The sequence below is a fragment of the Hylaeus volcanicus genome, chromosome 7 (genome assembly GCF_026283585.1).
Source record: "Hylaeus volcanicus isolate JK05 chromosome 7, UHH_iyHylVolc1.0_haploid, whole genome shotgun sequence".
NCBI classification, from domain to species: Eukaryota; Metazoa; Arthropoda; class Insecta; order Hymenoptera; family Colletidae; genus Hylaeus; species Hylaeus volcanicus.
This window is the reverse complement of record NC_071982.1, coordinates 2,468,368-2,480,962: the sequence shown is the minus strand read 5'-3', so window position 1 is coordinate 2,480,962 and position 12,595 is coordinate 2,468,368. Positions and strand designations below refer to the sequence as shown.

General features: G+C 37.5%; 1 protein-coding gene across 2 annotated transcripts in view; it reads left to right on the top strand.

The window, feature by feature from the left end:
* Positions 1-12,595, top strand: part of LOC128879544 (integrin alpha-PS2) — a 131,674-nt gene that overhangs the window by 43,980 nt on the left and 75,099 nt on the right. For both annotated transcript variants that reach the window (XM_054128793.1, XM_054128792.1), the window contains exon 3: positions 5,179-5,297. In XM_054128793.1, the coding sequence (XP_053984768.1) occupies positions 5,179-5,297 (119 nt within the window). The remainder of the gene's footprint in view (positions 1-5,178; positions 5,298-12,595) is intronic.

Sequence of the window (12,595 nt, the reverse complement as noted above, 5' to 3'; positions counted from 1 at the left end):
GTGACTTTAGGATAACAACAATAGACGAACGATGCAATTCCAAACGTTCTTCTCGCCTCAATCGATCGAACACGCTTCCATCGCGATAATGCGAAATCGTTGCGAGTGATTGCCTACCGATTGCTTTCGAGCGGTCAATTACTTTCACGCCGGCAAATTGCAGGTCCAGAATCGTGCGCGATCGTCCCGATACCGTCTCTACAAGGTGTGCAAGCACGTCTAATTCGCGGCGCGGCATGATTCCACTAATTTACATCGGGGCATTAGCGTCGGTTCGCGCGGAGCTCCAGAGAGAGATCATATCGCGCGCATGATTATTAATTTGAACGGCTGTCCGCGCGGAAAATCGCGAGCGCTCGTGACTCCATAGCGCGGCGCCTTTGTGCTCGGCCGCTTGTTTACTCGAAAATTGATTCATTAACGATTTCACACTTTCGGGATTTGTCTTTTTTTTCGCGTTGGATGTTGTAGAAGTGTTTATTATTCGAAATACGTTTAACGTGTTCACAGGCACGTGATCTATGGCTCACTGGGCTTTTCGGTAAGGGAGTGATTTATTGTCATGGGGAGGTGTTAGACAGGATAAATATGGATAGGGTACGTAAATTTGGTAGGATTGAAAATATTATTTTGAAGGCAGGTGGCGAAGAGAATAAATCTAGATAGGATTCAATGATTTGATAAGATTGTACAAATTATTCGGTTGCTTGTTCTTTATTATAGTGTTAGGCTGGCTGTGTACACTTTTCCTGGCACCTAAAAATGATTAGAAAGTAGGAAGTTAGAAGAAAATAAATCTGAATAGTGTTCATTGATTTGGCCAATTTGCAAAAATTATTGTAAGGGTGAAGCGAGTAAATCTATGCTGTATATCGAAATGATCTGAAATAAATTACAAGTAAATTAAACGAAATGATTACTATTTGCAAGAAATTGCTGTTCCATGAGGGATGAGTGGAAAGTCGAGATCAAGATAATTCTCTGCTTAAAAGGAACACAAAATTCCGTGCAAAATGGTAGCTAGTCAACGCGTGCGAGGGTAGCGAACGCAATGAATGGCGAAGACTATCAAGTACGACTGTAATTGGATAAGATCGAGACAAGATCGAGCATTCGAGCGAGCTAATTATCGATCAAAGCGAAGTGTCCGTGCGAGCAACGTTGACTAAGGAAGAGAGCCGACTAATTGGACGTAGCATGGGGCATGATCTTGTGTATGTAGTCGGTGAAAACGTTTCTCTATCAAGCGAGAGCACTTCTCCAGTCTGTGTTAATAAGAGCGAGGGTCGAGGAGCGTGTCTCGTGCGACAAAATCGCGCGTAGCTGAGCCGCGGCAAGAGTGAGGATAAAGTGCAGGTTCTATTCGCGCTAACTTAAGGGGTTAGTCGCAGTCAGGAAAATTAAAACGAACACTTTCTTGTGTGTTTTTTGTAAGATATTAAATAATAATTTTTATTAATGAAATTTAAATATATGACAAAATATATCTTAAAGAACTATAAACAAATTTCTATCTAGATGTATTCTCTTTAACATCTCACCCTTAGAATAATTTCTGCAAACTCGCCAAATTAACGAATCCTATACATATTTATTCATGATCATGAGTAGACTGCGGATCTTTGTGCAAAATAAAATCTTCGCGAATGTGCCTACAAAAATTGAAGCTAAATAGGAATTTATTTTATTCTGCAAACATTACAACATGAACTTTACTTTCAATCTTTTTTATATTCTTGCATATTGTTTGCATTTTGTAGTTTTTTGCACATTCAAATTTCCTATAAATGCGTAAAGATCCGCAGTCTAATCATGAGTCATGATCAAGTGCACGAAAATGAAGCCTCGCAAGAAAAATTTTTATTCTACATTTTCGTATTTATTTTTTCATATAGAATCACCCCATCTTCCCTTGTTCCACCAGTATATAGAACAGCCTCCTACTCTATAACACATTCTCCATTTTTTTCCATGATCCATCTCCCTCTTTCGAACAAATTCATGATTCCGCATTTATGAAACTCCCCGTCAAGTTAACAATTGGTTATCAGAGCCATTATACAGGGTGTTCCAAAAATGTTGGAGGTCCTCCCAGGGTCGAAATAATATCTCCCTATTAAATTAGGAAATATATAGGAAAGAAAACTCTTTGCATTCTGATTTAACCCTTTGCACTGGAGGCCTTCTTTTCTGGTATCTACCAGCAACTCGAGACGCTTTCTTAGCACTCTATTACCACGAATGCTAAGATTATATAGACTTCGAAAATGAGATCTCTAATTTGAGATTTGAGAATCAGGTCACTTTTGCCTCAACGACAATCATTTTATTGGCACTTCGAGTTCCAAAGAAATTAAAACCACAGAAAACCTAGTGGTGACTGAGACCGCTGAGAAACTGAGAGTCACCTCTCGAGTGCAAGGGGTTAAAAATATACATGTAGAATTGAGTAACCTCCTCCTTTTCGAAGTCGGTTAATAACCACCCAATCTGCAAACAGACAAGTATCGCCACTAACCGAACGAATTTTTCGATCACTCTAATACCTTATTCTCCCCTCTGCCCTCCCTCCCTCGTTAAACGCAATACTCGCAGTCCTCGGCCGTCACCCACGCTCAAGAATTGAGAACGGAGTAAGCCTAAGCCGGCGCATAAATCCCTCTTATGCGTCACGTTAGCAACTGCGCCGGGGTTCGGTACCTTACTCCAGGATCGATAGATCTCGAAACGCGTTCAGCTGCCAACCGCGCTCCTCTGTCCGTTCCGTATCTTCGATTCCGTTTGCGTACGAGGAAGCGAGCCCGATCTCGCGGCGGGTCTCGGAGGTCACTCACTTCCCCAGGTACTCGAGAGCGAGAGAACGCCTTTCAGAAACTTCTTGAGGAACTTCTCTTCAGGTACACCCCGCGGAGCGTCGAGTGGCGCGGTGGGCCGTCTCTTGATACTCGGAAACGGCTCGCTCGCAAGAAGCAGCCTCTACCTAATACAGAAAACCGTAAGGTCGTTCTACCTACGGTCCTGCCCCGTCGAAGGTTCGGCATTTCTTGCAGGATACCACCTGAGGAACTTCGGGGAAGGTCGGACGCGTCGGTGCGCTGAATGCTGTCCCGTTAATTGACATCCCCTTAACGAGTACGGTAATCGGTGAAATAATTGGGGTGATACCCGCGTGGCGCCGATAATTCGTTATTGGGGCCCATTAGGGATCCGCCAGGGTTCGGTTTATCATCGATTTTAATTAACAGGGTCGTTTCGCTCCTGCGATCGGGCGCGTGTACGGCGACGAGAGCGATTTGAATGCGTCGAGTGGGTCGATTAGGGAGGTTGCTTGTGTACTTTGGCTCCTGGATCTGGACTCGTGGCGAGGAATTTTGTCAAGGAACTCCTTGAGGGATATTATTGCGTTGTTTTTTTTTTTTACATACAGAGTGGTCATTTTATCTGAAGACATTGAAATATCTCGAGAACTATGCATCGGATCAAAAATGGATTTTTGTCCATTACAGCGCCATCTGTGAACCAAATTCAAAAACTCCTAGGTCAAATTTATGTATTTTTTTATGGAGAATCCAAATCTGCGATGAAAAATGGGGGTTCCTGTTTAAGTTTTTTTATCTTCTCTCACCCTCACCCCCAAGGGGTGGAAGTGAGAAGTCGAGTTTGGTATCATTGGATGTACCTCTTCGCAACAAACAACTTTCATTACCCACTTGTTTCGATCTGATGCATAGTTCTCGAGATATTTCAATGTCTTCAGATAAAATGACCACCCTGTATATGTACGTATAGATTTAACCTTCTGTGGGCTGAATTTTTTCTTTTTGAAACAACTTGCAAGGGATTAGTTTGATATTTCAGGTTCATGGTGCTGCCAACCACCATCAATTGGTTATCAGAGTCATTATACAGGGTGTTCCAAAAATGTTGGAGGTCCTCCCAGGGTCGAAATAATATCTCCCTATTAAATTAGGAAATATATAGGAAAGAAAACTCTTTGCATTCTGATTTTTATATTTTAAGAATCAAATAACTGAAATACTATGAGATAATATATTCTTATAGGAAATCGAATGTTCTCCAAAAAAAGACTCTTGTAACAATGTCATAAGTCTAACCAGCATAAAGTTATCAGCTTGTAAAGTTGAAGTTATAAGAATTCGTCTGAATTTTTAATGTATATTTTAAATTGACTTTGTGACGTAAGGTTGACTTGAAAGAAGCCGAAATATTTCTGATCCATTTATTTTAAACAATAGATTTTCTGTTAATTTCATGAAAAAATCAAAGTTCTATTCTAGACTACTCCTATTTCTAGACTTCTATCCCAAGTATTTTTGTCTTTAATTTGGTTGATATCGTTCAACGTTGTATGATGTTCGCTGCGTTATCATCGTGAATGGGAGCGTCGTTCGAGCGTTGCCTTTAGCAGTGTTCGCGCATTAAGGGATGAGAGGCAAAGGACGACTTCCCTTTAAGGGCTAGGCTTGACCGATACGGCTAACGGGTTCATTCCGTTCGCAAAATCGAGAAAGAAACGTCCGGGGTGCACTCGACGAGAATTCTCCACGGTAACACCTGCTCGAGCTCGCTTTTTAGAGGAATACTTGGATGACGCATTGCAACTGTGTAATTCATTGGAAATGGGTTCAAGTTACTGCATTCTACAGCAATTTCAAAGGATACGTTTGCAACATACGCTTCGAACTAAATGGGGAAAAATTGCATTATTTGCATTTATTTATAGCTGTGGCATTTTTTAAGAAATTTTGTCTCACTTTTCAAGACTCCAATTTTACGATTGTACTTTCAAATATTTCTTTAGGTAGAAACTAAATGAGAAAAAATTGTATTATTTGCATTTATTCGTGGCTGTGGCATTTTTTAAGAAATTTTGTCTCACTTTTCAACACTATATTTTCGCTTTCAGACACTACTTTTAGATAGGGGTAGGATCCCTAATTAATATTCTAAAATGTAGTTTAATCGTTTGTGAGTTTATCTTTGTAAAAACAAATTGTAACGAATTTCTGAAAATAATTGGAATGCTCTTCAATAGAAATGGAATTATGGACAATGTATTATAAATTACAGCAGAGACGATACACCTTGCATTCCTATTTTTATATCGATCATTCTTAGATCTGATTAAAACTGACGATGTTTTGTTTTTTGTTATAGGGAATAATCACGCTCGAAACCCTGCTGTGGCGAGTGGTTTAATCCAAGTTGATAATAAAACGCTTCAGTGGTTCGGCGCTACAGTTTCAGCATCTCTGAAGGATGGAGGACCGATCTTGGTAAGTGCATCGATTAATAATACGAATATTATATTTTGGCCCCTTATTGAACCCAATAACCAACATTTTGTAAACGTACGAGTATCTCACGTGTGATTATGTTTACATACGCGGATAAAAAGAAACGTTGTCGCACACGACTCCTTTATTCGTCCTGTTTCACATCGCAGGTATATTTATGAAGATACAAAAGCACCAGTTACGAATAGACGAAGGGGTTTTGTGAGAAATTGCAGACGTGTGTTCCCAGAGGACCGCACCTTCTATTTCAGGAACGGAAAACAAACGAATTCCCGTTTCGTTCCATGTTTCCGTTACGACGTCCAAACGTCGTTATATGACGCCATTTTTGTTACCTTACCAGTCACGTTGAATTTTTAAAACGAATTAAATATTGTCAGCCACGAATAATTAATATTCTGTCGAACTTAATTGCAGCTGTTAGTTTGAAATTCGAAAATGAAAATGAAATTTGTGGTTTATAAATAATAATATATGTATATGGAAACAAATCCTTCTCGTTTCATTGCAATTTTCTTTTAATTTATGTTTATGGATAGATATTTAGCTCCATTTTTTTATAAGTTAAGTATATTGTAATCGAGTTTAGCGGACTTAACTGCAGCTGTTGATTTGAAATTCGAAAATGAATATGAAAATTGTGATTTATCAATAATAACACTAGTTTACAAAATAAAAAAAAAATGTACATTCAATGCCACAATTTTTTTCTTACGTATTTTAATCCAAATCGCAAGAAAAAAATTTTCTATGGATAGGTTTTTTTTATATGAATTTTTGAATTTTTGAATTTAGAACAATTTGGTATACAGGAGTTTTTGAGGTTGCTGATTCCAAATCTGAACTCAAAATTTAGATATTCAAAATGACGGATCCAATATGGCGGATCCAATATGGCGGATCCAATATGGCGGATCCAATATGGCGGATCCAATATGCCGGATCCAATATGGCGGACAAAATAAGAAAATTGATTCGTTTTGGATAAAACGTAGTATACAGGGGTTATCGGAGTCGCTGATTCCAAATCTGAACTCGGAATTTATAATTTCAAAATAGCGGATACAACATAACGACACAAAATGCGAAAAATGACTGAATTTAGAAAAACTTGGTATACAGGAGTTTTTGAGGTTGCTGATTCTAAATCTGAACTCAGAATTTAGAAATTCTAAATGGCGGATCCAATGTAACGGGACAAAATGCGAAAAGTGACTAGATTTTGATAAAACTTGGTATACAGGAGTATATGGAGTCCTATGGGTCGAAATTGACTGAGTTATGAATGAAGCCCAGACCTGAAAAATGTAAAAACCGCTCCCCTGTCAGACTTAGAATAACCATTGAAATTATCGATACGCCGTATTATTCGTCCTGATTGATCCGTCTTAAGCGCCGCAAAATAAACTCGTTGTTCTTATTTGGGGAAAGGAGAAATGAGAGAAAGGTTGGAAGCGCGAAACATCTGGCAGCAATCAAGCTGCCTGTATCTTCGAAACGTCGGTGAATCGCGAAGGAGACCCAAAGTAGGGAAAGGAAGAAGAAGAAGAGAAAGAAGAAGTTGAAGAAACATCGCTGAATTGGATGGTTGCAAAAAATGGAGGCAATGGCAGTTCAGTGGTGGATAGAAATACGAGACCAGTTTGTTTAATGGATAAAGGAATGATGCGAGATTTAATTCGCATAGCTGCACCCTTTTTACGTCTAAGTATAATGTCTTCAAATTGAAACCGAACATCATCGAAAAATAAGTGCAGACAAAAATGGTGGCTACATAATTGATTAATAAAACCGTATTCTTTGAAATTTAACCCATCCAACTTCATTTTTTGTTAGGGCTAGCAAAAAGAGGCAATATAACCATATGAAAATTTATTTAGATCATTCAGGAATACATGTAACTATACATTAAGGAAATAAAGTAAAATAAACGTATTATACAACATATTGAAAACACGCACAGTGAAGCGACGCCACAAGTGCGAGAGCAAGGGGAAGTACGGAAAAGACAGCAAACCGAAAGACAATGCTGCCAACTTACATGGGCCGAATAACCCTTCGTATTCTTTATATTCCTTATATCTCTTAATATTCTTTACTAACAAAAATAACATTCCTCAAAATAATTCTGCTGTTGTATTACACCTGAACAATTTATTAAAATGATAAAGTCCATAAATCCAAATAATCTTTAATTTATTTAATCAAAGTAGGTGTTCTTATATTGCATTATATATCTTAATATTCTTTATCTAAACAAAAACTTCCTGAATAATATTATAACACTCTCCAAACTAATTCATAAATTAGTTATAAAGTCCATAAATTCGAATAATCTTTAATTTATTTAATATCAAAGAAGGTATCTTCAATTTAATAAAGTATGTTCGGTGCACGAACTTATGCAACAATCTAATAGAATTCTATTCTTCGTATTCCTCGAGAAGCAGTCCATGTGAATGGCGAACTGGTCGGTGGATATTCAAAGGGGAGTTGCATAATTCTCTTCTTGAACGATCGACGATAATATCGCTAGTTATTTCTGTCAAACAGAAGCTTGTATTCACGCGTGCATTAATAAAGCCTCGACGCGAGGTTGTTGCGTGCGACTCGATGCAACGGAGTGAATTACTTCTATCCAGAAAACGGGCGTCCTGCAGCGATCCGCAGTGATCGAGTCCTATGATTGACGGACGCTGAAAGAAACTATCCTATACGTTGTCCTTCTCGTACGCTTGTTCCATTGATTATCGTTGCGCGATTGCTACTTGTCGCTGCTTTCAACGACGCGCATTAAGGAGGTGATTTATCAACAATATTCTGCAAGAAGTGCTGCAATTTGTCTTCGCGGTATGCTTCAACGTTTTGCGCTTCGTTCGCCGGGCAAAATTATCATCTCAAATTTGAAACATTCGTATTTTTAATAATGTAGAGATAAATCACTTTAATTAGGAGAGGTGTACCAGTATTACTGTAAATTATATACATATCGCATTATCATAATGTAAGAATAACATTAGTTTACAGCCAAAATGTACATTCTGGAGAAAAATACACAGAGTAAAATTGGAATTTTTGTACCTTTACTCAATTGCTCCTAACTCCGGTATTTATCCATAGATTTTATTCAACGAAAGCTTGTTTTCTATATAAAAAATATAGAATAATATTCTATATAAAAAACCAAGTTGTATCACAAATTAACGCAAGGATTTCTTATAATAATAATGAAAATAAGAGGAATCACGAACTATTCGAGAGTCAGTATACAGTTGCCATGATCGGAATTTGGAGAATGGTATTTATATAGCGATTCAAGTTTTTGTTAATTAATAGTGTGACTGAGTAGAAGCTCCGTCGTGTCTCCTTTTACGACCGGAGGTGGATACGTGAGGTTCATATATAATCTTTCCAAATGCTTCGACGCGTCGTCTACGGCGCTAAAACGATACAGTCGAAAGAAGTTATTCTCGTCACGTATTAGTGACGTCCACCTGCAAGTTTGATCCGCGCCGAAAAGCGAAGAGCAACCCCCTGAATTCACAACATCCTCGTTAATTAACTTCAATTTTACGATTTTACCTTCATCGTTCCCATTTACTTTCTTTAATAATCAATTCACATTTTGTTCATGTTAAATGCAATTTCCATTTTACAATTTTTCTCTGCATCGTCCACAACTACTTTTTTTAACCGACTTCGAAAAGGAGGAGGTTACTCAATTCGACATGTATATATATTTTTTTTTTTTTTTTAATAATCAATTCACATTTTGTTTATGTTAAACGCCATTTCAATTTTACAATTTTTCTCTTTATAGCCTTATCCCCTTTTTTTTATTAATAAATTCACATTTTGTTCATGTTAAATGACATTCATATTTACAATGTTCCCATCATTGACTCATCTACTTTCTTTAATAATTATTAAAGTAAAATTGAAATGTTATTTAACATGAACAAAGCGTAAATTGATGACTAGATTGCGAATTTTCATGAATTTATGGCAAATTGAAATATGCAAAAATCTATGGGAATGTGCTTAAGTACAAAAATATCAATAATAATATACATGTTATACAATTTAGAACATAAAACAATGTTTAATTTACCTTTCAGTTCTTTTTCTCTATCTCTGAAAATATGAATTTGCACAAACATTTGCAATCTATTGATAACTAAAGAATTATATATATATATATATATATATAATATAATTATTATAACTACATACATCATATCTATCCTATATAATTTTTTGTAGACTCTTTCTTCTATAGAAGACCAACAAAAATCATCAACTTTTATCTTGTTCTTTTCTTCTTTTTTTTTAACCGTCGTGTGTAAAGTTTCTCACGCCAAACGACGAGTTGTACAAATAACTAATAACGCTAGTCAGGTGATTTTAATGCTCGCATCGCGCCACTGAAGAAAATGGTGGTTAGCCAACGCGCCATGCGAATCAAGGAGCGTGAAATCGTTAGCGGGTAACTTCAAAAATTTCCCAACACGCTTTGCTACCGTGGAAATAGCTTCTCTTACTTGCGGCACGGGTAATTACGTATCTTTAATTCGCGTTTCACGGCTGCTCGCGACAGCCTGGAGAAAGCGAGGAAGAGCCACCGTGGAAAAAGCGACGGGGCATTTACCACGGAACGTGCACTCGCATTCTGGAGTAAGTAGATAATTCCGGAATAATGCCGCGACCAGAAGGATGAGAATGTCGCGACGACGTTTCGTTATGTGAAAATTACGCGAGCATGGTAACGATAATCGTCGCTAATACGTCTCGCGAATAGAAGAGCTACCTCTTATTTATAGACCGACATTGCGCACGATGACCACTGAGCATTACCGATTTCTCGTCGCCAGGATTTAGTCTTGAAGAATTATAGAACGAAGTGTGATACTGCTTGAGGCTGGGATGACATTTGCATAGTTCGATTTCTGGGACTCGTTTCATTGTGTTAGAAATTATCAATGATTTGACGCATCATGTACGCATTACGCATTATGTATTCGTTATAAACTATGTAGTACAATTTAGAAATTATGAAATGTTCGTTAATTTAAATGAATGAAAGGTAGTTGTGCTATTTTGTAACAAATAGATAAAAAAGACTAAAAACTAAGAGGTTCATATATAAATAATAGTGGCTCAACAAATACATGAACAATTGTATGACTATTAAATTCCATTTCACATTAAAGGTAAATTGTAATTTAATTTTACTGTAGTTGAAAGTTAATTGCAATTCGATTCTAATACAATCGAAGATTAAATGGAATTGAATTCTACTGTAACGGAAGCGTAATTACCGTTGAATTTTACTGGAATTAAAGGTTAATTGCAATTGAATTCTACTGCAGTTGAAGTGTAATTACCATGGAATTTTACTGCAATTAAAGGGTAATTACCATTGAATTCTACTGCAATTGAAGATTAATTGCAATTGAATTCTACTGTAATTGAAGGCTAATTACCATTGAAATTTACTGCAATTAGAGGTTAGTTGGAATTGAATTTTTCTGCACTGAAGGTTTATTGAAATTGAATTCTACTATAATTGAAGGTTAATTCAAATTGAATTGTACCGTAATTGAAAGGTAATTGCCATTGATTTCTACTATAACTGAAGGTTGATTGCAATTCAATTCTACCATCAATGAAGCCTGATTACAATTTAATTCTACCAAGAATAAATGATACTCACATTTGAATTCTACCAAGAATAAATGATACTCACATTTGAATTCTACCAAGAATAAATGATACTCACATTTGAATTCTACCATAATTGGACATTAATTGCAATTTATTCCTACCGCAGTGGACGATTAATTCCAACTAAATTTTATTACTTCAACAGCAGTTGAATCTCATCACAGTTGCAATTACCCTTCAATTGCAGTTGAAATCCTTTACAACGAAATTTACAAGGGATTAACCAATTTATTCAAAATATAATCGACATTGCCCTAACGTTGCCCTAACGTTGCCCTTCATGGCTTGCTCCAAATCCCTGCCAAACAACCGCAAATCAACTAGCGGCGGTTCTGGATCCAATTATAAACCGCTAAACAAACTCCGCGAAAGCCGCCAGGGGAGAACCGCGGCCGAAAAATGGCCGTCGGCGGGCTCCTTTTCCTTCCTTCCGTTCGTTCAATCATCCCGTCCAGCACACCGCAAACGCGCGTGATCCGCATGCACACATGCGCACGGAATAGAGACTTGGCCGTGCGTGCACGCACGCGGTACAGAGTGCAACGCACGCGAAGATAAGGGCGGCAGTACATCATAGAGGCCGGCCCCGCATCCCGGGACAGGAAAAAAGGCCCCTAGCCCACCAGAAAGGGCAGAGATCTTCGCACTAGATTGATATCCGGACCACACTCGCGTTCTACAATTACGAAACGTGCGCGACCGGGCACGTGGTGGATGGGACCGAGGCCCCTTTCGCTGCGATCAACGTCGAATGCATTTTAGGAGCCACAATGGAACCTACATTATGCATATCGACACGTATCCCAGCGGTACTTTTTTGTCACGCAGTTACCATGCTTTATAGATGCATTGTTGCACATGCAGATGTCTTTCGGGCTTTGAATTTCTATGCCTCTTGGTAATGGCTTTCAAAAAATATGAAGGGTATCGTTCAGAGTCGCGTGGATTCCATTGCGTTACTGTGCTGTGTTATAATGTATTATTCTGTATTGTGATGTATTTATGTTGTTCTGTGATGTAGCATGTTGCATTCCGTTGTATTGTTCTGGATTATCCTATATCGGGATGTACATATATTCATTGATTTTATTTTTATATACAGGGTGTGGCCAGACCTAGTTGCACACGTAAAGAATTCATTAAATTGTCTCAATGTAATAAACATAAATCCAAATAAAATTGCAATGAATCTGGAAGGATTTGTTTTAATATATAGTTTATATATTATACATATAGTTTCAATATATATCCACATTAAAACGTTCTTATCCATCGATAAATAATTTCATCACAAATCTTGTCCACCTTTCCAGGTCTCCTACAGGTATAATTTAACTATTTACAAATAAATTCAACAAATTACAGGATAATACGTTGTTTGCAGCAATAATTTTGATGAGTAACGTGTAACTGAAATTGTTATTAGTATCATTTTACAGTTGTTCGTCGTAATTCATTATCATTCATTTATCTTAAACAAAACGAACATTCACAAAATTTCTTTCACAACATGCCACTTGAAATAGTATTTCAACTAACGTTGTCACAAAAGA